Source organism: Canis lupus, chromosome X (assembly GCF_011100685.1).
Source record: "Canis lupus familiaris isolate Mischka breed German Shepherd chromosome X, alternate assembly UU_Cfam_GSD_1.0, whole genome shotgun sequence".
NCBI lineage: Eukaryota > Metazoa > Chordata > Mammalia > Carnivora > Canidae > Canis > Canis lupus.
The window spans coordinates 106,007,918-106,032,344 of record NC_049260.1 but is presented as its reverse complement, the minus strand read 5'-3'; the positions used below and the strand labels follow the sequence as shown (position 1 = coordinate 106,032,344).

Below are 24,427 nucleotides of genomic sequence, written 5' to 3'. Positions count from 1 at the left end.
CACACACACACACACACACACACATTTCTTTTTCTGAACCAGGTAAAAGGCAGACATAACACCTTTATTCCTAAACACTTCAGTATATATTTTCTAAGAATAAGAGTATTCTCTTATAACCACAATTATCAAAATCAGGAAATTAACATTGACCTAATAATGTCTAATCTTCAGTCCCTATTTACATTTAGTCATTAGTCCCCAGAATGTCCTCCTGCACAGCAAGAATTCTGTTTTGCGGAACCAGTTCCCAATTCAGGGTTACACATTACTTTTAGTTGTCACGTATTTTTATCACCCTTAATGTGAAATAGTTCTTCGGCTTTTCTTGGATCTTCGAGACATTCAGGACAAGTGCAGGCCAGTTGTTCTGTAGAATATCCTTTAATCTGAGGCTCTCTGCTCTTTCTTCATCATTATATCAGCACTTTTTCCAACAGCAAAATAATAGCAACAACAAAACCTGGAAACTTAAGTATCTAATGATAGGGAAATGGCCAAACTCTAGGATACATCCACAAAATGGACTAATGCAACCATTAGGAGTGACAGTTTATTTACTGAACTGTGAAGATATTTCTGATTTGTAGGTGAAAAAGGCAGAGTACAACTTACTAGGTATAATATGAACCCCTTTTTTTATAATTACATATATGCACAGAAATGTTTGAAGATTTTACAAAAAATATAATGGTGGCCTTATGGTTCATAAGATGATGGGAGATTGGAATTTTTTTTTTACTTCTCTGTATTTTCTAATTTTGGTTCACTGAGCATCAATTCATATATGACTAGTGAAAATATAAAACGCTTTTCCAAGTTGACTTGATAGATTTACCTTTATAGCTGAAGGATCACGGAAATCCTTCCATCGGCTAGTCCCCTTACCACACCTGATCCTTCAGGGATGTTACAGTCAAGAAGGCAAAGAAATAAGAAGTGAAGAGTACCCACAGGATTTGGCAAAGGCCACCAGTGGACTTTGCTGGAACAGTTTCCGTGTAGTTGAGGAAGTGGAGAGGTGTGAACAGAAGTGAGTGCAGTGAAGCTGAGGAATGTGTAATAAAAATACAGATGCAGAGACGTCAAGTGGGGACTCAACTTTCAAGAAAATTACATGAGAAGAGGAGAGAAACAGGGCACAACTAGAAGGAAACACAGGAGCAAGGGCCAGCATGTCAGGGGATGGGAGAGTCTTGAGTCTGTTCTCTCCTTTGATCCTCACAAGTCTATGCAATGAGTACTATTTTTACAGGCATTTTCAAGATGAGATCATGGAGGTGGAGATTCAGTAACTTCAAGGTTACATAGGATCCGAGCCAAGGCCACCAAAACCCAGAGTCCATATGCTTATGTTTGTAACAGTTTGTAAGGATAAAAGGAAAGACAAGTTAAAAGGATTGAAGACTGATATGGAGAACCTGGGAACAAACACCAATATTTGTGCGGCACCAGGCCACATGGGTTGCAATCTCCTCTGGCGGGTCACCTTCCCCAGATGGGACAGTAGAAGGAACTCTAGGCACAGGGGAAGGTAAAAGGGTGGATGAGAATTGACAGAAGTGGCAAGTTGAGGCCAGTGATGTCTAGAGGTAGTGGAGGTGATTAACCATCTCATGCAGGTTGAATAGTAAAGGAAGTGAGGGCAAGAACTGCCTCATGAAGAAAACCAAGGAACGAAGAGTCTGAGGAACATGGGTCCAGAGTGGAAACAGGAGTCAGGATTCCGGGCAAAAGGTGAAAGAGAAAAACCAACAAACACCGAGGAAAATCACAAGTTTATCAGCAGTAAGAATGGAGAGGATGGACCCAAAAGACAGAATAACAGATTGTGAGGAACTTAGCAAGCTGACGTGGAGATGTAAGCAGACCCATCGTTAGCCCCATCACCTGACAAAGAGAAAATCCAGGTCAGGACAATTCAGTTTGGGATTCATGCTTGAGTAGCCAGCAGACTGGGTAAAAATGTCCAGGAGTGTAGCTGAAACTACCCAGTGGGTGGAGCCGAGTGTGGATAAGGATGGGGACTCATCAGCAGAACACACAGCTGACAGCTGTAGCAGCAGATTACGGCTGAGCGAGAACAATCCAAGATGGAAAGACCAGAAGGCTGCGGACCACTTACATTGGGGCTGGGGAGAAGAGTCAGGAAAGGAGTCGTCTTGAAGGGGTGGTAGAGATCATGGGAAGTCAGGTAAGTGAGTTCCCAGGAGGGCATCAAAGGAAGAAAAGAATAAAGCGCAAAAGTGTTCCAAGTTTTGTGGCGATCTTTCTAGGATGTGCCCTAGAGTTGGCTGCACTTCCGAGTTTCATGGAATGAAGTGACCCCAGTTATGAAATGCCGTAAAGGCTGCCGAAAACTTCTCTCTCCTACCCTGCCTCTTCCCAAGCGAGAATGGACATCTGCCAAGCCTTCCCCTTAAGCCACATATGTTTTCTTTAATCCCTCTCCCTGTGTCCCCACCCCCAGCCCCTGCATACTGGATAGCTGCCCTAAGCGGTCTGGGCACACGGAATAGGTTGAAATGCTTAAGAACAACTCTTCTAAGGGAGGTCCGGAAAGAGTGTTGTATTTGAGGATAATGCCAAAATTCCAGCTCTCTGATCTGCAAACTTTCAGAAACTGCTTATCTTTTGTGCTTGCTCTCTAACCGAGAACATATGAAACCAGGGTCCCGAGAATGATTGCTTCCTGGTAATACTAAATCAATACTAAATATAGAACATAAGCCTATTTGGGCTTAAGGATCAGGAACATTTGAAAATAAGCCTTTGTGTTAAATTGTCTGGCTAACCTCTGAAATGAACGTACAGCGGTCTCCATGACCACTGAAGTTCAAAGTTGCAAAAAAGAACTAATGGAGTCGTGGTGTTGTCTTACCCCTCTTTACAGACTTTGTTATTTCATAAACATATGAGAAATGAGTGTAGAGAAACATGATCAAAGGTTGGGTTATTGGTAAAACATTAAAGAATTCTTTTTGTAAGGTTATACATCTGACTTAAATCTTCTTAAATAGTTGTTTGGCTAATGTCATACATACCTAATTAGCAAAAACTATGATTTTGAGAATTAGAAAAAACTAGTTTTCAGGTGGTATCAATCATCCTTGACTACATTCAATTTATTCTTTACATAGAAACTGGCAGGTTGAATGACCATCATAACTGAATATCTGTGTTATTTTTTACCAACAGTTTATTTTTAGATATGCAGGTAACTTGCTTGAAATTCTTAGAGAACAATAATTTTTTAGCAAATGAGCTAAAAGAATGATATATACATCAGTCAGTTTTTCTGGTTTGTCTTACATTTTATTCATACAAGGATAAAACAACTAGTTGAAAAGTGAAAAGTTCAAATGGTTTCATCTTGTTTTTACATAACTGACGGGTGGTTAGACACATTCACAGTTTGGGGAGTAAGAACCATCACAATAGATAAAGGCTATAGGAATTCTTCAACAAAACCGTACACGACCCCTTCAAGTGCACTGAACTGAGCCACGTATGACCCTGGACACACAGAGAAGTAGATCCATCTGGCAACAAGGAGCAGCTATGAACAATCTGTCACTTTTCAGAAAGCAGGAGGAAGGGAAATGATTCACCAATTACTACTGTTGCTAACATGTATGAAACAAAAACTTTTGACTTCATTGTTTCACAAATGAGATATGGTGTCCAGTTTCCCCCAAATAATCCATATGCTTCCTTGAGATATAGTCTAGGTGGGCTTTATGACAAAATGAAAACCCTATAATTTTCTATAGAGCATGTATCATGTTTTTTAAAGAAGATACCATAATTCTTTCCGTTAAAAGGCACTCCTTTGGAGCGGAAAAGCAGGGAAGCTTAATCCCCATAGGGTGAACTTTTCAATTGGTGAATATTTTTTGGATGGCAATTTTTATTAAAACTTTAAATGTATATACCTTTTACTTAGTTCCACTTCTGGAAATTTAGCCTAAGAAATGACCTGCATAAGATCCTGTGAGACCAGACAGAACAATTCCAGTTCATCCATACACTGCCATGGAATGGAGCTGCTGAACAAAAGGCAGGGAATCTAGTTGTTCTGACACCTTACAGCGTTGTTCAAGTGAAAACGACAGGTACAGAACTGCATGCAGAACATGATCCTATTTATGCTAAAAAGTATGTAAGTTATATATGTACACAATTTAGAAGGATCTATGTCAAATACAGGGGAGTTGGCTTGTGGAGAACAGGGGGAGTTTCACATTTTGCCCTATACATCTTTGTATGTTTTAATTTTGTACAATGACCACGAATTACTTTTTAAAAATTGAGGTGAAATTCATGTAATACAAAACTCACCCTTTCAACGTGTATAATTCATGGCTTTTAGTATATTTACAAAGTTGTGTAGCCATCACTGCTACCTAATTCCAGCCATTTGCATCACCCCAAAAAAGAAACCCTGTACCTGCTAACAGTCCCTCCCCCGAGCCCCCTGTCTGTAGCCCCTGGCAATCACTAACCTGCATTCTAGCTCTATGGATTTGCTACTTCTGGACATTTCATATAAAGGGCATCAAACAGGGGCGCCTGGGTGGCTCCATCAGTTAGGTGTCTGCCTTTGGCTCAGGTCATGATCTCGGGGTCCTGGGATGGAGCCTCACACATGGTTGGTGGGGGTGGTCCCTGCTCAATGAGTCTGCTTCTCCCTCTGCTCCTCCCCACTCTTGTACATGCTCTCTCTTTCTCTCTTTCATAAATAGATAAAATCTTAAAAGGGGGAGGCATCATACAAGATGTAATCCTTGGTGCCTGGTTTCTTAGCATTAAGTTTCCATGGTTCATCTAGGTTGTAGCAGGGATCAGTACTTCAGTTCTTTATACGGCTATGTATGACTTCAATAAATTAAAAAAATCTGTAAATAGCTCTGTTTTAAGAAAGACACTCAGAAAAAGAAAAACCTCATGCTTCTGTACAAATAACTTTGTAGAAACTCAGTAGCTCTAAATCCAATGTCCATATTAAAGCACAGTTTATTTCTATTGTTCTGCTCCTAACACTCCCTTGATATGCACGCCCTCAGGTCCCATTCCAAAGATTTGCCCTTTCAAACAGTATTTGTTTCCATGTAAGTCTGTTTATGAGATTAGCATTCACAGAGCAGAGCTAGTTACCTCTTTGCCCAGATGCATCTTCTTCCCTATATCCCAGGCACTGCCCCCACCTCCAATACAAAAACGCATTTATAGCGACAGAGATAGAGACAAAGGCATAATTTGGATGTTTATGGACCTCCTATCTTTTGACAAAGATCCAGGTCTCAATGAATTCAGTACACTGACCATGGGCAGAACATGTCTGCTACAGTGTAACACTTTAAATGTTCTCAGTAAGTTTCGTAACTGGCATTTTATAGTTTTCATCTTTTTTATTTATTAGAGAGAGTACAGGGGAGAAAAGCAGAAAGGGAAAGAGAGAGACAAGCAGACACCATGGTGAGATGGAGCCGGATGTGGGGCTGGATCTCATGACCTGAGCCGAAGCCAAGAGTTGGATGCTTAACCGACTGAGCCACCCGGGTGCCCCTAGTTTTCACCTTCTGAATAAAAATCAAGAATCCATTTTTGCTTTACGTCCTTAATTTCCAGATACCTCATTATCTAAACTAGGCAAAATTATGTAACATAGGTTGTCGTATAAAGCAGCATTATCTCTACAGCCAAGGACTCTAATATATAAATAAAAAGGGTTTTCCCTTAAAAATATGGACTGGCCCTTGCCAGCCATAGAATTTTCCTAGGAAATTCTACCAGGTTTAAACTTTGGAATGACCTCAGCAACTGCTGATGACTACAGCTGGAAAAAGAAAACAAAACTCCCTTCAAGGCCCCCAGCTGTCAGTAATTCCAATTAGCTAAAGAAAACAACATAACCCCCTTCTCCATATTTTTGTGGTAGTCATTAAAATAAAGCTAAATAATGGCTGGCTCAGTTGGTAGAGTGTGCGACTCCTGATCTTGGGGTTGTGAGTTCGAGCCCCACCTTGGGTGTAGAGATTACTTAAAAATAAAATCTTTTTTTAAAAATCAAAATGCAACTAAATAATGGACTTTAAACACACACAGTCACACACAGGTGCATGCGTGCCCAGCACAACTAGGTAACATTTGCGGTGAGGCACACCATCCCATAGTTCCAACATTAATGAGAACCTATTACATATTTTTTTTCTTCTCGAGTAGAATGAGGTGAGGACTTGTGTGTATGGAATGAGCACATTCCACTAATCAAGTATTCTGATTTCTGCCCTGGATACGACTACCTCAATCTATGAGCAGTGTACTAGAAGTAAGCTGTCCATGACAAAGGGAGGACATTTAGATCTATAAGGTGGAATCCCTTCACAAGAATATTAATCCTCACCCTTATTACCAACCAGATAAACCATAGTAGGAGTTTTGGTTTATTTTCAGTCACCTTCTGGCTAGGTTCCAGAGGACCCAACTTAAGCCAAAGGTAGCTGAATCATGTAATGATAAAAGAACCAAGGTGTAACGCAGTTCTGCTGTACTTGAAAGATTGCTAGTTCTCTCCATGATGCAACCTTTATGTTGTGAGACCTTGAACTGGACTCAAACTCACTCTTTGTTCTCTCTCATACTTGTTTAATGACAAGTTACTAAACAAACTAGGCATTTCATTTGAAATGAAGCAAGACTAAAGGGAACACAATCTTACTACCGCTACAGATAAGCTTCATTACACCCTTTCACAAAAAAGACATACATACAAACATGAAAGTCGTAACTCATTTATTGAATGAATAGTATATGCAAGAATATCAATAAAAGGAAACTAATACTACAAACTACAATTTTGAAAATAAAGCCAATATAACAGGAACAAAATATACATAACATGAGAGGAATGTTTGATTTTGACCCATAATGCATTCCTTATCTTTACAATTAACCTAAATGTCTGTTAGAACAAAACTGTATACCTTGGTCTAACCTTTAGTGCTTTTCAAAAAAGCAACAACATTCTAGAACACTTTTCGTTTTCTTTGAGATATTTAAGATTCACACATTTGTTCAAGTACATAGATTCTGATTCAACAGTAGATCTACATAGCTTGTTATTCTCTTAATATCTTGAGTAGCATGTACTCCTGAGCAAGTACTATCTGAAATTCTAAAATTGCTGATCTTTGAAATAAAATGTATTTCCGTTGTGGGTTTTTAATAAATTGAGATGAAAGTAAAATTCACACCCCCACCCCCCTCCCCCAAGGAACAAAGAGTTCTTATTAAAGTATAGAAACTCAAGTCTATCTTTCTACTCTAAAGAACATTTCTTACAAACAGTTCTGGTAAGGCAATAAATGCTCCAGAATAATCTTCAATATACGCTTGCAAAGATTACACTGTTGAATATCAGTAACGAAAACAAAACAAAAAAAGGGGGGGGGAGGAAAGAAAGAAAAGACGCTTCAAAATTTCAAGCTAAAATATGCGTCAAAGACAGTCATGGCAGTATTTTTTGAAATGATGTACATGTTATATACTTAGCAAATAATGTCATGCTTATTAAAACTACAGTTAAGGACTTAAGAGATGAACAGTAAATACACTGCTGAGGTCCATTTTTCTAAATATTCATACCACAATGTCATTACTACCCAGAAGATGATGATGCTACTTGGGAACATAAGTACTGTACAATTTTTACATTGTAAGGCACTTTTTACTCAGCATGTGACGAAAACATGGATGGAGAATCAAAGTATGAGAGGTTTACAACCAAAGGTGATATTTTATGTGACTTCAGTTTACATTTCAACTTTTGATGAAAGACTGTTTAGCCCATCACACCACAGTGAGAAAAAATAGGTAGCCAGCCACTTATTCTAGCCAACCAAAAGGTAAAGTGCTATTCTGGTTGCTAGTGGCAGAAAAAGGGTTGAAGACACCCATACAAAGTTATACACTTGATTACATGACAAATCCATCGACTGACAGGTATAGTATTTGAAGTCCATGATATGATCATTGGCTGGCCACTATTACCCTGGCACCTTCCATTTTTCCTAAAAACATCATTACAGTAGTTGTCCAAAAATGAAGGTGCTCTATTGTTCCATGGGTAAGTCTATGGCACACAATGTAAAAATGATCAAGACACAGTGATTCAAAGATTTTAAAATAACAGGTTTCAAGCTGTCGTAAGGAAATAAAGTACAGATCCTTTGGGAAAAGTCACATAGCTTGGTAAACAAACATCTAGATCTGTCGTTGCACTTCAAGTCATGGTGAATTTTGAAAATTCATCACATACACACACACACAAAAAAAAAAACCAATGGCATATTTAGAGCAAAAAGAGAAAAACGTATAGGGCAACCCCACTAAAGCTAGTTTCCTTCTAAAAATAATAAAAGATGGTTAAAATAAAGCAATCATTGAGTCCCTTGATTTAAGTGAATGTGTGAATACACACTTGACAAATGTGACCTTAAGGGACTAGCAGGTAAAAGAAATCAGTCGTTAAGCACAGTGTAATTTTCCACCTGTTACATTTTAAAAATGCTTCTCCATAAGCTGCAGAATATCTTGATGTACAGTCAAGTTAACATATTATTTCTTATTTGCTAATTTGCTTTAATGTGGTAGGTTAACAAAGAATTCAGAAATCAGAATCCCTACCCTTGGTATTGAGGTGCTATGGTAATATTAGGCAGACCACAACTAAAGTTTTTTGGTTTTGCCATAAAGAAATATATAAATGTGCTTCAGCAGGTAAGTGGAAGAAAATATCCCTAGCTAGAAATGCCAGTGTGAAAATCCTTTCTAAACAGCTGGGTTCTTAGGCTTCAAAAAACAACTCCAATGATCAAGAAAACACCACCAAGCCCTACCAGAAAAAAGTAGGGCACGAGAGCCTATTTAATAGATAAGCAAAGCAATGCATGAAAACATTAAAAATATTAAATAATTTTTTAAAAAAATAGTGGTCACAAAATGAAAAATAAATACTGTTTTCTGCAGACTGTTTTTTACTCCTACAGCGCATGAGACCTTCTTACATACTTTGGGCCAATATATGAAGTGTTCCACACAACACGGCACTTGAGAGGAACCAGTTTCAGACATGGTGGCTGAAGTCCTTAATGAGTAGTAACCCATTACATCTTAAAGAGGTTTAATTTGCTGTTGCCAAATGTTAGTTTAAACTTACAAGGATCCAATCATTTTGCTGGAAGCTCTTTGTAGGGCATGATAAGAGAAGAGGTTTACTGTCAAGAGAATTTTGGCATAAGCACTGGAGCTCACAACTTAAAATCACCAGTCGCCCGACTGCATGCTGGTCAGTGAGAGCAAGTTTAACAGGAACGAAATGAAAAGCTTTAGCACACTTCTTGGAAGAGATTTTTAGCATGTGCTGTCAAAGCCAAGAGAAAAAGAAGGTTCTCTTCATTTCTAGCCTCCGTTACTGGAGTGTGAAAAAAAATCACATATTCCCATGTGTTGCCACCAGAGGTGTGTTTGCACTGTAAAGTGAAATTCGCTTATGCCTTCCCTTGAGTATGAATCCACTAAACAAACTCAGACACTCTAAACAGTAGAACTTTGTTCAGTCCAGAAATATAGCTTACTTCATTTCAATGTCTGCTTTAACTGTTGACACTATACACAGGGTTAATAGTGTTTCAATTGCTTCCCAGAAACTGCAAACTACAGCTACGTAATATCAACATGTCAAATTCTGCCATCTAGTGAAGGCTCATAAAACAAACAAGACGTTTTTAGGCAGTTCAATGAAGGATCTAAGAGCTGGGCAGTAAAAAGTTACAAACCCTTTTTGATTTTAGAAAACAGTGAAAAAAGAATAGTAGTTATGGATGTCTTATTCATTCCCAGTTTTCTAACTCTGTCCCATGAACCTGTTTAAAAGATGATAAAAAATTGTAAAATATGATGCTTGAGGGGAACACAATAAATATAATGTTATTGAGGAGCGAGAACATCTTATTGGTTCGACATTACAACTACACTTATTGATAAAGTGGATAGCTTGTTTTTACTGTTACAAAATCAGCTAGTTAAAAAAACTATGCAAGCCTACACAATCCTTTAGCATTCTAGTAACATGCTTAACTAAACATAATAGCATTAAAAAATCATACTGCATATACCATTTCTCCAACATGTATTTATCAGCGAGTTTTGTATCCTGACAACAGATCCGATAGAAGTAACTTTCATACCTAGTTTCCATTAAGTTGTTGCTGAGTTAGTTGTTGCTGGTCAATTTCTACTTTTCCCCGGCTTTTACTCTCTCGTTCCTCGTCTTCTTCATCTCTCTCATCATTTCCACTATGATTTTTACAATATAGTCTACAATGACGAAAGATAAAAGTCTCAAAATGTTTTGTCACATGTTTGTCACAAGTTTCTAATATGTGAGTAGAATAAATAAATACAATATGTATGCCATTAGTAGATGAGCTTGGTGCCCATTTAAAATAAGAGTTTCCTCATCTATGCTTTTAAAAAACACTACATTTAGTTACAGGTCCATTTCCAAGTAAATGATAGGAAAGCACTCTATTAATGAGATCATAGAAGTTCATCTGAAAGAAAACCTATGGTTTAAGATAAAAGTTGTACATATGCCCAAAGATGAGGCAATGCCTCATTTTGCCCATTGAGATTAAAAATGAAGCTTCCAGCCACCTTGAAAATATAAACTTGCAGGTAGATAGACAAAATGATCAAATTCTAGGTTTCAGATACAGAATTCAAAAGCATTTTAGGAAATAGTATAAACTATATACTGCTGCTCTCTGCTCAAATTTCACGAGAAATTTTTATTCAAACTCCTCAAAATGTCTTTTCCTCAATGGTGTCCTGGCCCTTCCTGGGCCCCCTCACAGTTTTCCCCGCCCTGCATTTGGCTAGGTCTCTCTTGATCTAGCCTGGCTCCTCCAACTTCTTTTTCTCCCATGAGCTGACTTTTTGGGAAAAGTCAGACTAGCTATCTTTTCAAAATGCCATTCTGGATTTGACAAATTGTGGTACTATTTTATTTGGTTCTCTCTTATCCAATATTTCCTAGAAACTGGAAATAAGGTCTAAGGGCTTGATTAGCCCTAAGTTCAACTTTCCTAGTTAGTGCAGTATATTTGATAGGTGACCCTGCACATTCAGGAGGGATGTTGATTTCAGAATACCCTACTAATAGTGATGCTATCTGATCATTTGGTTAAGGTGGCAGTGATAGCCAGACTTCTCCATTGTAAAGGCAGGTTTTCCCTTTTAAAATTAGCAAATAGCCACTGGTCTCATACTTGGGCATCGGGCTGTTTTGAGAACCTTTTATGTGGGTATATATATCTTGACATCCATCCATTTTTAATAAAAATAGCAATATGAGTTATCTAAGACAAAGGTTTAGGTAGGCCAATGAACATATACATACCATTATGTGTTTTATAGTTAAGCACTCCACCCTAAAAAATGGGTGAGCTGATCTCAGCTCAGTTTTACGTCAATTGTACACAGATGACAAGATGGAAGGCTTTAAAAATGTTCAGTGGATGCCCTCTTGTGGTCATCAGTAGACACTCATATACGAATTCTGACACAAATGATCTACAACTAGGTTTAACAGGAAGGGTTTCTAACATGTGAGTAGAATAAAAGGCAGGGACAGGTGGGGTGGGGTGGGGAGCCACAATAGCTACTGACTTCCAAACCTAGCTTTGCTTATTTTTTTATTCTTAAAACACTTTCAATTATTTCCAAAGAACTATGGAGATGTTGTTCTCTTCAAATGCAGCATATTGGGGATTACTTAAAAAAAAAAAAAAAAAAAAAACCTGAGTTCAAATATTAAGAGTGAATTCCTACATAGTGCACCTATAAAGTGTCTCCCTCCAAAATATAACCTGCATCTAATCAAGCCTTTGAGCCAACCTATAAATTATGGGGTAGAGAAGGTAAATGGCATCCTGGAAAAGCAAAAGGATAAATCTAGAACATGGGACTTTCACAGGACAACTTACCAGGTTCTGCAAGTAGAGGGGAAAGATGGGGTGTAGTGGGGATTGCTTTATATTGAGAGACGAGGAAACATATCCATTAAAAGCAATGTAGGGACCTTGTATGTATTGAGATTTGAAACAAAGCAGGTCTGAAAAGACATTTCCAACACAACTGGGGAATTGTGAACATGGACTTGGGAGATGACACTAAAAACTTACTGTTAATTTTACAAAGTGTGATAATGGCATAGTGATACTGAAGTATGTGGGGATACAATGGCAAGAGGTGTGGGGTTCTGCTTTAGCAGATCTCTGAAAGAAAAACAGTAGATGAAAGCAAGTGTGGCAATAACTTGGGAGCTGCTGAGATGGGGCGTTGCTACGCTATCCTATTTTTGTATATTTTTGAGATTTTTCATAAGAGGTTTTTCTAAAAGGATGAGCCCTTTGTTGTTAAAATGGATGGGATTATTTCTCACTAGCATAGACCCATTATATGGCTTTTCACCAATCTAGACACCAAGACCACAGGTGTCAACCAAATAAGATCTCTATCACAGAATTTAATTTTTTATGGTGGGTGATTGACTTTTTTTAGAAACATATTTTTTAAAGTTTAGTCAGAGACAATAAAACAGGGTAAGCAGAATCACCATGAAATCTTCCCTCGTCTTTTTAATGAACAAATACACTTAATCTAATGAATAGATTAAAAAAATAATTTAATGAATATATCCAGGACCCAGAATTCTAGAGCCAGTAAAGGAAAGCCACATGTAGGGGAGGGAAGCCACTTCATTCAGAAGTATTTCTCCTTGCATTTCCTCCTATTTGTGCATTCTTCTATTCCCAAACTACTTGCATATGGACTCTCATTTGAACTCAATAATCTCTAAGAAAAAATCTGGAATCTGCACCATAAGCAGATTTTATTATTTTTTTAAGATTTTATTTATTTATTCATGAGAAACACACACACACAGAGGCATAGAGACACAGGCAGAGGGAGAAGCAGGCTCCACGCAGACAGCCTGACGTAGGACTTGATTCTGGGTCCCTAGGATCAGGCCCTGGGCTGAAGACGGCGCTAAACTGCCGAGCCACCTGGGCTGCCCGTAAGCAGATTTTAGAAACAAATTCTAATGTGAAAAAATAAAGAGTAATTCAAATCACTGTGGATCCCAGTGTAAATATTTTCTTTAGAGATGGTCACTGCAACATGGTTTTCTAAGAGCTCAAGAGTAAAAACCATCTGAATGTCTAAAAAAGGAAATGATTAGGGATGCCTGGGTGGCTCACTGGTTGAGCATCTATCTGCCTTCGGCTCAGAGCGTGATCCCAGGGTTCCGGGAGCCTGCTTCTCCTTCTGCCTGTCTCTGCCTCTCTCTGTCTGTACCTCTCATGAATAAATAAATCTTAAAAAAATAAAAATAAAAATTGGGACATCTGGGTGGCTTAGCAGGTGAGCAGCTGCTTTTGGCTCAGGGCGTGATCCTGGAGTCCCAGGATCGAGTCCCACATCAGGCTCCCCACATGGAGCCTGCTTCTCTCTCTGCCTATGTCTCTGCCTCTCTCTGTGTGTCTCTTATAAATAAGTAAAATCTTTAAAAATAAATAGGGACGCCTGGGTGGCTCAGTGGTTTAAGCGCTTGCCTTTGGTCCAAGGGCATGATCCTGGGGTTCCGGGATCGAGTCTCACATCGGGCTCCCTACGTGGGGCCTGCTTCTCCCTCTGCCTGTGTCTCTGCCTCTCTCTCTCTGTCTCATGAATAAATAAAACCTTTAAAAAATAAAAATAAATAAATAAAAATTTAAAAAGGAACTGTTGGGGATCCCTGGGTGGCTCAGTGGTTTAGCACCTGCCTTTGGCCCAGGGCGTGATCCTGGAGTCCCGGGATCAAGTCCCGTGTCGGGTTCCCGGTATGGAACCTGCTTCTCCCTGTGCCTGTGTTTTTGCCTCTCTCTCTCTCTCTATGTCTATCATGAATAAATCAATAAAAAAAATCTTTAAAAAAAAGGAACTGTTTAAACTGATAGACCCATACAATGGAATACTATGCAACCATTAAAATGGTGATGTTAAACTGTTTAATGTCACAGAAAAATATGTTTCAGATATAGCAAGTAGAAAACAGATTATAAAAGGTGTATATAAGAAAATCTTTTTATGAATACGTGCATACACAGAAACACTTAAATGTCTAGAAAATATTCTGAAAGATTTAAAATTCTGTTTGCTGGTAAAATTAAAGTTCACATCAAACCTTCCACCCCTTATCTCTATTTTCCTTTTTTTCCCTAAGTGAAAATGGATAACTATTACAATATCTAGATAGAGCTGAAATTTAGATATAGTAATTTTCCACAGATCTGATTTTAGATGTTTAACATGGGCCTGTTAGTTTAAGTATTAATGCTGCTTTAAATAATGTATTGCTTACAAAAATATTCAACCACTGAACTATGTAAATACAGAATTGCTTCTCTTCCTTCCCCATGCAATGAGGTAACTGTTACCTCAAAAATTTATGTATAGACACATATCTTGTACACGTATGTGCACATGTGATGTTTATAAGCCAAAATAGATCATACAACTTGTTTTCACCTTAATCATAGAAATACCTCTGTGACTCTCCACATATTATCTACTTCGATCTTTAATTGCTGCATAGTATTCCACTAAACACAGCTACTAAAACTTAAAAGTCTCTTGATAGACATTCTGTTTTGGGCTCAATTTATGCTATTGTGGGTAAAAGGCTAATAAAATTCTTTTCCCATTTCATCTTTAGTTAATTCTAGTTATTCTCCTGGCAACCGAGTAAAAAGTGGCATGGTGAATCTACTTCTTTACTAAGCTGCTACCCCTCAACCCCTGTTTGTAGACTGTAGCTAGATTGGGAGAATTATATTCTGATGAGCCCTATCTCTGGTCCTGTGCAGTATAACCTGAAAATGACCTATGCCTATGTAATTATACTGTGATAGGTGCTGGCTCCGATGGGGTAGGAGGCATCTAAGGCAAGGATTCACCCACTGTGAATCCAAGCTTACTGGGCCTGAGCTGTACTGCTAATACTGACCACTGCAGGGACTCCCTTGGAGTATCAGATGTTGCCTTGCTGGCCAGCTGCGGTTCCTGTCTGTATCCCTGAGTAGACTGATGCCATCTGTGCTAATCTCATCAATCTGAAGTACAGGGGAGTAAAAAAAATGCCCCAGAGGGTCCCGCAGCTATCATTAACGGTACAGTGGAACTTTTTGCACATACATCTTTGTGCTGTTTTCTGTTCACTTCCGTGGCAGAAATCCCTACAAAGCAGACTACTAGCAAAATATACACATTATCTTGTTAAAGATTGTGGTCTCCATTGCTAAATTGCTCTCCTAAATTGTACCAAGTTACAGTCTCAGTATCAAATGCGAATGCCCAGGTCTCCAGAACCTAGCTGATATGTGAATCCTACTAACCTGTGCCCATCAGATACGCACGATCTTGTTTTAATTTGCATTTCCTTCATTACTAATAAGGATGAATGGCTTTTCACATGCTTATAACACATGGCTAGTTCTCCTATAAATTGCTTTCATGTCTTTGGCCATTTTTTTTTCTAAACTGGGCTGTTTTTCTTAAGGATTTGGAGTCCTCTTTAGCCTTTACTGTAGTCAAAAATTCTGAGTTTCCTATCATGCTTAGAAAGGTCATCTGTACTCAACAGATCCTAGAAAATTTCTCATACATTTTGTTTTACTTAGGATTAGATTTTTTTAACCCATCGAGAATGTATTCTGGGGTCTGAGGCAAGGATTCAAATTGTTTTCTAAATGGAAAGCCAACTGTATAAGGATCAGGTATTGAATAATCCCTCCTGTCTCCACAGATCTAGTACCACCGAAATTACCCAACAAAGATATTTCCTATGATCTGTTACTGTGCCAGTACCAGTTTGAATTACTAGGTGACTGGTTTCAATATCTATAGGGGATCTCTCCTCTTGATCTCATTAAAATTGTTCTTGGCTGCACGTGATAAAGACTAGTTGACTGCCCTAGTACCTATTTTTCCCTTCTTCCCTTCGTAGCACTGAACCAGATTTGGGTAGCAACGTGCCCACCAGGGGTGGATTTCCCAGCCCCGCTTGGATGGGTGACTAAATTCTTGCTAATGAGATGCTGAGCAGAAGTATGTGTGGAACTTCCAGGAATGTGGGTTAAAAACCTATCAGCTGGAAGAACAGCTCCTTTGCATCCCACTTCCCTTTGCTCCCACTTCCTCCTACTGCCTATGGAAGGATGCCCCAAGGATGAGAGAACAGAGAGATGGTAATAGAGGTCCCTGATGAAACAGAAAAGAGCCTAACACATCTGGGCTGCTGTCCTAGGAACATCTTTTAGGGGAAAAACAAATTTCTATCTTGTTTAAGCTTGCAGTTCTTCTCTGGTGCATAAGTTAACTTAACCATTGCTGGTAGAAAATAATATCCCATTCACTCTTCTGGATAAAAACCATCAGAATTTTGTATTTCATTAAAACTATGTTCCATGCATAGATTAATTTGAGGAGAATGGGTATCTTTCAGTGTTGTGTCTTTTCATCAAGGAACATAATATATTTTACTATCCATTTGGGTCCTGTGTAAAACAGTTTTTTTTTTAAAGGTTCAACTAAAAATAAATTAAAAAAATAAAAAGGTTCAACTTTGGTGTGTGTATGTGTGTAGGGAAGGGGTGGAGGGTGATGTTTTTCCTTTCCATTGTCTAACTAGTTATTACTGGAATTGTTTTTAAAACTTCATCTAAAAAAAATAAAACTTCATCTCATATTCAGCAACCTTACTGAGCTCCTATTAATTTTAGTTAATGGAGTTGGCTCCTTTGGATTTTCCTGGTAGACAATGACATCAATAACAAATATTGACAATTTTATTTTGCTTCTTCATGGTATTTATTACACATTTTTCTTCCTTTTCTTGTTGCACCGGCTTAACCCTCCAGAAGAACGCGGAAACGTAACATTCATAGTTGGCACCTTGTCTTGTTCCTGGATCTGAATGAAAGTGTATTGGTACAGTGGTTCTCAATTATGGATGAACATGAGAATAACTTGGGGATCATCAAAAACATGGTTTGGGCATCAACCCACTGAATTCAAAATCTGAGGGTGGGGCCCAGGCATGAGCATTTTTAAAGAGGGTGCGATCCACCCTCAGATGGTTCTGAGGCTCAGCCCTGGTTAAGAACCACTGTCCCTTTTCTTTAACACTAAATAAAGCTCTTTGGCTGTTGTCCTATCATAAATGCTCTGTTAGGACTCCTGCTTCCCAAAGGCACTCTTGGTACCGCACTTTAAAATTCAGAAATGGATGTTGAATGCTATCAAATGCCTTTTCACCATCCACCAGGAAGGTGATAGGATTTTCCTTTCTCTATTAATTACAATGGATCACATTAATATATTTCCTAATTTTGAATGGTCTTTAAATTGTTAGAAGACAGCATTGGATTTGATTTTCTAACATTTTATTTAGGACTTTGGTATAAAAGTTAAGAGTGGTCTATAGTTGGGACGCCTGGGTGGCTCAGTGGTTAAGTGTCTGCCTTGGGCTCAGGAACACTGCAGTTCCAGGAGAGAGTCCCACATGGGGCTCCCAGCAGGGAGCCTGCTTCTCCCTCTGCCCAGCAGGGAGCCTGCTTCTCCCACTGCCTCTTTCTGTATCTCTAATGAACAGATAAATAAAATCTGTTAAAAAAAAGAAAAAAGACTAGTCTATAGTTTTCTTATTTTTGTCTTAAATGTGATCTTTGTCAGGTTTGGTGTCACAATTATATAAAATTTTAGAGAATGAACCAAGTTTTTCATCTTTTGCTATGTGCTGGACCTCTTTATTTTTTTAAAATATTTTATTTATTTATTCATGAGAAACAGAGAGAGAGAGAGAGAGGCAGAGACACAGGCAGAGGGAGAAGCAGGAGCCTGATGCAGGACTCGATCCCAGGACTCCAGGACCACGCCCTGGGCCAAAGGCAGGCACCAAACCGCTGAGCCAACCCAGGGATCCCCTGAACCTCTTTAAATAGTATTAGAATTCTCTTTTCCTTAAAAGCTTGATAGAACTCACTTGAAAAACATCTCTGCCTTTATTATTAAACAAAGTTTGGCAAATTCTATAATACAGCGTTAGCACCTCATCCAGTCACCCAAATACATGGTGACCGATATATGAACTGCTTTGTATACAGAATGGAAGAGTGTTTACTCTTTGGTTTATTGCATCCTGGGAATGTAAGGAAGTGCTTTACAACTTGCAAAGGCAAGTTGAGAAATCCACGGATCCTCACCAACTTATTCTCCGTTCAATTAAACAAATGGAACCATTATAGATGTGCACTGATACAGAAGACCCGGAAAACAGATGGTAAAACGTAATCCCAAATCTTCAAACCTTATGCTTTCATCATTCTTCCAAGAATGTCTTTGGCCTTCTATCTTCACAAATATGTCCTGTTCTAAGCTACCACAAATCCTTACCTGGACCCTGAGTAGCAGCCTCCTAACTCACCTTCCTTTTGGCAGCCTTACTTCTGTCCTGCCTTTCGGTCTTGCCCATGCTGTTCCTTCTGCCTAGAACCCTGTCCCAACGCCCACCTGGATCTTCGGCCTTCATAGCTCAGCTCAAAGTCTATTTCCTTGAGTCAATTCCTCAGCACTCTCCCAGTACGGACTAAGTCAGATCTTCTGGGTTACAAGCTCTCATAGTGCTGTCAGGTATCCTTCCTAGCACTTAATTAGATTGTAAATGTAGACTTGTTCATGTGGCCATTGAATTCATCTGTCTATCCTACTCGACTATAGGCTTCATCAGGACATAGTCTGTGCCTGTACTGATGGCTCTTACATGCCCAGCTCCTGCTCTTAGCATAATACCTGGCACTCAGGAAGTGTGATACCTACTGTCTGAATGAGGGCAAATCCAGGTATGTGTAGCCAGAGGGAAATGTCAATCGTAGCACTTGTTTCTTTATATACAGAGTCCTAAGTATTTTACACTTGGCTCAATACCACCTAGGAATAGTGACCAAGTAAACTCATGCCACCCATTTGAGGGTACTTACTGACAAGTTTAGGAAAATGGACAGTGGTTGTTCTCTTACTTGTAAATTCCTCGTGACATATTTTCAATGTATTTAGCTTTGTCTTGTACTCCACAGTGGTAATGGTAAGTCTTAACACAGGCTTTTATTTCACATCCAATAGTAGCACCGGGCTGACTGCAAAGTGTACATTTCTGTTTGAGGGAAGAGAAAAAATAATCATAAGCACTATTTCAAAGTTTTGCAACCTTATTTATTCTATTTTAACCAGACTTCAGCCAAACATTCTAGTTTACAAAGAAAATGGCCAGTTTTCCACAGCAAAAAAAGAGTACGCTGAACTTACTGTTTCGCATACCTGTTAAATTGTGCTGCAATTTTAACCATACTTTGACAGGCTTCCTGATATTAAGTCACTCCCTGAAATTTCCATTATTTACCTATAGTACCCCTCAAAGATTTGACATCTAAACATTAAATAAGACACTCCTCAAAAGTGCCAAACACACAAAAAAATCTATCTTTTAGTGGTTGGCTTCTTCTCCTCCCTGGGACCAGTTCCTTTCCTATTATGACTAGAATAAAGAACAAGAAGCCGGGAAAGCAATCTCCCATCAAGAGGGATTGCTACCAAGTAGGTAAAAGGGCAGAGGAAAGCTAAAGGGCCTGAAATCTTTTCAAGATATCACAACTTGGCCTAGATCAGGCTTGCCTTAAGAATGTTCTGATATTAAAAGGTGGTTGTTGACAAAAGGGTTTCATAGTCATGTAAGTTTAAGGAATGCTAGTTTTAGATTGCTTGATTGCAGAACTTCTCACAGCCTTTCTGCAAGAAGGACGACATGGTAAATAGTTCCCAAATTATTGAACTCCCGATGCCCTTATATTTTTGGAGGGGTGTGGGAGCACCTTGATGGACTAACTTCCTTTGGAGCAGACTTGGGAAAATGCTAGGTAGGTCTTTACATGAAAATTCAACTGTGCAGAGGTAAATAAGTTGACCAGGAGAACTGAATTGTTATCCTAGTCACGTATGTGGACTTCAGCCGTACGACACAACAACACTGCTTGATATGGTATGTTGAAGAGATTTTTCTCTCACATATTTTTTAAGTAATATACATTCTGATTTAAAGGAGTTTCATTTTGAAGAGAGTAATTAAAGTATCAAAACTGAACTGGATTTAAATGGAACAGATAACATCAACAATCTTCACACCTTCAAAAATGCAGTTCCACAAAGAAAGAGTCATCTCTAATGGATTCAGATAAAGCTCACCAAAGTCTGAAACCACTAGATGAAAGACTGAAGGGGAACTTCACAACTGAGGGGCGGGGGGATTAGACTCACCACCTGAATCCAAGGATCAGACATTATGACAAGTCTGATGTGACAAAATATGGATGATATAGTCCCACCTGTGAAGTATTCTTACCCCCAAAAATCTTGAAACTGAATCTAATCAAGCCTTTACATCTAACTTCCACTTTAAAAGAAAATCTGGCGGATAGAGGGACAAGTTAAATGGCATCATGAATAAGCAAACAGACAGATAAAACATATGAGATATTCTACAGGACAATTAATTCATTTTCTTCAACAAGTCAATGGCATACGACAAAACAAAAACAGAAACAACAAAGACAAGAAGGGGGGGGAGTGCCCTAGGTTACATCAAGGATATAGAACAACCAAATGCAATGTGTGATCCTCCTTTGGATTCTGATTCACACAAATCAACTTTAAAAAGATACCTTTGAAACAATTGGGGAAATACAAATACAAACTGGGTATTAAATGACACTGAGAACTCATTGTTAATTTATAAGATGTAATGACATAGTGGTTAGGTAAGAAAATGTCCAACTTTTAAGAGATACATACTGAAATATGTAGAGGTGAAATGATATGAAGTCTCAGCTCTGCTTTAAAACACTTCAAGCAACAAGAATAAAAGGCATAGATGAAGCGAGTGCCGCAAATTCTTGATAACTGATGGGTCAAGGTGATGGACAGACGTGTGTTACTAGTCTTTCTAATTTTGAGATGTTTGAAAATTTTCACAAAAAATTTTTAAATTCAAGTCATCTCTAGAGACAATTGCGGTCTTAAAGAAAAGATTTTGCATTCCATTGACATTTTATAATATTCATCAACTGTAAAGGAGTAAGTGATCAATAAAGATGCCAATATTTCTTAAAGCTATTTATTAGTAATTCAGTATGTTTAAAAACATGAGATTTAGGCACATTTTATAAAGAAAACTTAAAGCTATGATAAACATTTTAAGAGACATAACTGTGTATGTGAACTTTAACTAAACAGAAGGCTCTGAAAAAAAATCTTTTCCTTTTATTTGAAAAAAAAAAAAGAAAAGAATGAATAACAACATGGGGAAGTTCCCGATGCTCTAGTAGGGTTATGAAATTGTTCTTTAAGCAAACTTAAATAATATAACATTTTAAACTTAGTAATAAGGTGTGTCACATTCACATCTTCGTTTATTTTATTAAAAGACCCTCAAATATCCTGAAATATAATCTCAGTGTAATTCTCTTAAGTAATGAAGTTACATAGAAAGAGGAATAAGTTCCAGAAACATCAGCATCCTTTATTATATTACAAATAAGTCAAATATATACTTGCTTTAACATATGAACTACTTTATATATTAAATGCTTTGATGACTGGATAAATTTGAGATGTGTTCTAAATTTAAAGCAGAAAGTCAGAAGAGTTACGTTGCATAGCATAAATATAAAACCACAGACCATTCTTTTTCCTCGCTTAATCTCCTGAAGTACAGTTTTAATATCAAAATCTCCAAATTCTGCTCTTGATGTTGTTGTGAGCTGGACTGTGCCAGAAGAAAATAACTAGAAAAGAAAAATATAGGAACATTTAATGTTCAGAAACCTTGTGAGAAAAGGATTAAACAACAGAATAACAAATATGTTCTATTACTTCAATATCCTGAGAAAGAGAACTTTTCCTTAATAATCAAGTACCAACTCAAGTATTTTTAATACATTCATATATCTGATTAAGATATAACCCAAATTATGGACAAGAGGGGTGCAGGGTGGCTCAGTCACTTGAGCGTCCGGCTCTTGGTTTCAGCTCAGGTCATTATCTCTGGGTCATGAGATTGAGGCCCACGTCAGGCTCCATGCTCGGTAGAGAAGTCTGCATCTCTCCCTCCTCCTCTGCCTGTCCATGCACAGGGGTTCTCTCTTTCTCCCCCCCTCCTCAAATAAATAAATAAATCTTTAATTTTTAAAAAAAAGGACAATAAAACAAAACTAATGTTGCCAGTGTGGAGCTAAGATTAATTTTTTTAAAGATTTTATTTATTTATTCATGAGAGACAGAGACCGAGGCAGAGACATAGGCAGAGGGAGAAGCAGGCTCCTCAGAGGGAGTCCAATACGGGACTCGATCCTGGAACCCTGGGATCACGCCCTGAGCCAAAGACAGACACTCAACCATTGAGCCACCCAGGTGTCCCAAGATTAAATATTTCATTCAACAATGAAGATTTCAATAGTGTTACTTACCCTGTTATCTCCATTGTTTTACGTTTCCACAAAGTTTTAAAAAAATAAGTTTAAACTAGCTAATTTCAACCATAGACGCAGATCAGAATTACCTGCAGATTTTTCTTTTAAGATTTTATTTATTTATTCATGAGACACAGAGAGAGAGAGAGAGAGAGAGAGAGAGAGAGGCAGGCAGAGACACAGGCAGAGGGAGAAGCAGGCCCCACGCAGGGAGCCCGACGTGGGACTTGATCCCGGGACTCCAGGATCACACCCTGGGCCAAAGGCAGGCATTTAACCGCTGAGCCACCCAGAGACCCCCTGGATTTTTTTTTTAACTAGACATGTGGGATCTATTCCAAGGATGTATATTTCAGAAAAAGCTCCCCAGGCAAATCTGATACCAATCTCTGGTCAAGAACCTCAAATAAAAAAAAATCTATCATTTTTAAAACTTAATCATAAATAGAATGAATTCAATACAATCCAATTAAAAAATGTTTATGTTTCCTATATGTCAGATGTGGATCTAATGATGCAAAGATAAAGCCCAGTTCTTCTCTTCAAGGAATGAAGAGTCTGTTAAGGGAGAGGCTCATAAACGAGTAACTGCCGTACATTGTGTGAAGGATAATGATACAGACATGCACGAGGTTATAGTGGAGGCTGAACATGTATCTTCCATGACTAGTTTATAAAGCTGAAATTTTTACAGTTATGAAATAGTTAACTATCACTTATCTGGAATATGGTAACTATAATTAGGATTACTTTAAATCCTACTAAATCAGGGCACCTGAGTGGCTCAATTGGTTAAGCATCTACCTTCGGCTCAGGTCATAATCCCGAGGTCCTGGGATCAAGCCCGAGTATGTAAGCCCTGCATACGTAGGACTCCCCGCTCAGTGGGGAGGCTGCTTCTCTCTCTCCCTCTCACCCTTCCCCTGCTTGTGCTCACTCTCTCTCTCTCTCAAATAAATAAATAAAAATAACAAACTATAGAAATGATCCCTGAAAGTATAGTCTTGGGATTAAAGGGGAAAGGAGAGAAAATGAGTGGGAGAAACCAGAGAGGGTGACAGAACATGAGAAACTCCTAACTCTGGGAAACGAACAAGGGGTGGTGGAAGGGGAGGTGGGTGGAGAAGGGGAGGGAGTGACTGGATGATGGGCACTGAGAGGGGCACTTGACGGGATGAGCACTGGGTATTACACTATATGTTGGCAAATAAAACTCCAATAAAAAAATACAAAAAAAAATTTTTAATTCTAGTTAAAAATAAATAATCTTTAAAAAATCCTACTAAATCAAAAGCTGTATTTTTAAAACTCTAAAGTCTGTAAAGATTTGGAACTATAGGATATGCTATTCATAATTCTACACCACTAATGTTGGGGAGAAAAGTACCCTATTTGGTACCAGCTAAGTGCCTTAAAAATAAAAACCTTGGGTTTAAAAGCACATAAAAAGGACCATGCTTACCATGCACTTATAATGTGCAGCTGCCTTCTTGGCATTAAATATATGCAGTTTTCCTCTTGCTTCATTTTCTTCCTCCCCTACATGACAAAATCCACATTTAGGCCTGGTGTCACTAGGGCTGCTTCTATGTGGAGATCTATCTCTCTGCAAATGTAAAAGAGAAAAAAATAACTTAAAAATATGTTATCAGTTCCTTCAAGCTTAATTAACATTTCAAATGATGAGCTTTACCTATAAACACAGTTTAAGTGAAATATTTGTGGTGCTGCAAAAAGTAAGC

At 38.4% G+C, this 24,427-nt stretch overlaps 1 protein-coding gene, 2 long non-coding RNA genes and 1 pseudogene across 5 annotated transcripts in view; 2 read left to right on the top strand and 2 right to left on the bottom strand.

Annotated features, from left to right (window-relative positions):
* The window catches only part of LOC111094708, a 134,603-nt gene that overhangs the window by 10,226 nt on the left and 99,950 nt on the right, over window positions 1-24,427 (top strand). The window lies entirely within an intron of this gene.
* LOC111094707 lies at window positions 1,512-5,718 on the top strand. The gene is made up of 3 exons (XR_005386448.1): window positions 1,512-2,194; window positions 3,947-4,115; window positions 5,423-5,718. It is a non-coding gene; the product is annotated as an uncharacterized LOC111094707 (long non-coding RNA).
* Window positions 6,779-24,427, bottom strand: part of PHF6 (PHD finger protein 6) — a 51,073-nt gene continuing 33,424 nt past the window's right edge. For 2 of the 3 annotated variants that reach the window (XM_038588354.1, XM_038588353.1), the window contains 4 exons: window positions 24,148-24,291; window positions 21,897-22,001; window positions 19,185-19,318; window positions 6,779-10,380 (listed from right to left, as the gene is read on the bottom strand). In XM_038588354.1, the coding sequence (XP_038444282.1) occupies window positions 10,251-10,380; window positions 19,185-19,318; window positions 21,897-22,001; window positions 24,148-24,291 (513 nt within the window). In that variant the 3' untranslated portion in view covers window positions 6,779-10,250. The remainder of the gene's footprint in view (window positions 10,381-19,184; window positions 19,319-21,896; window positions 22,002-24,147; window positions 24,292-24,427) is intronic. The other variant, XM_038588352.1, reaches the window with a different exon arrangement.
* Window positions 23,565-23,691, bottom strand: LOC119868678 (annotated as a pseudogene).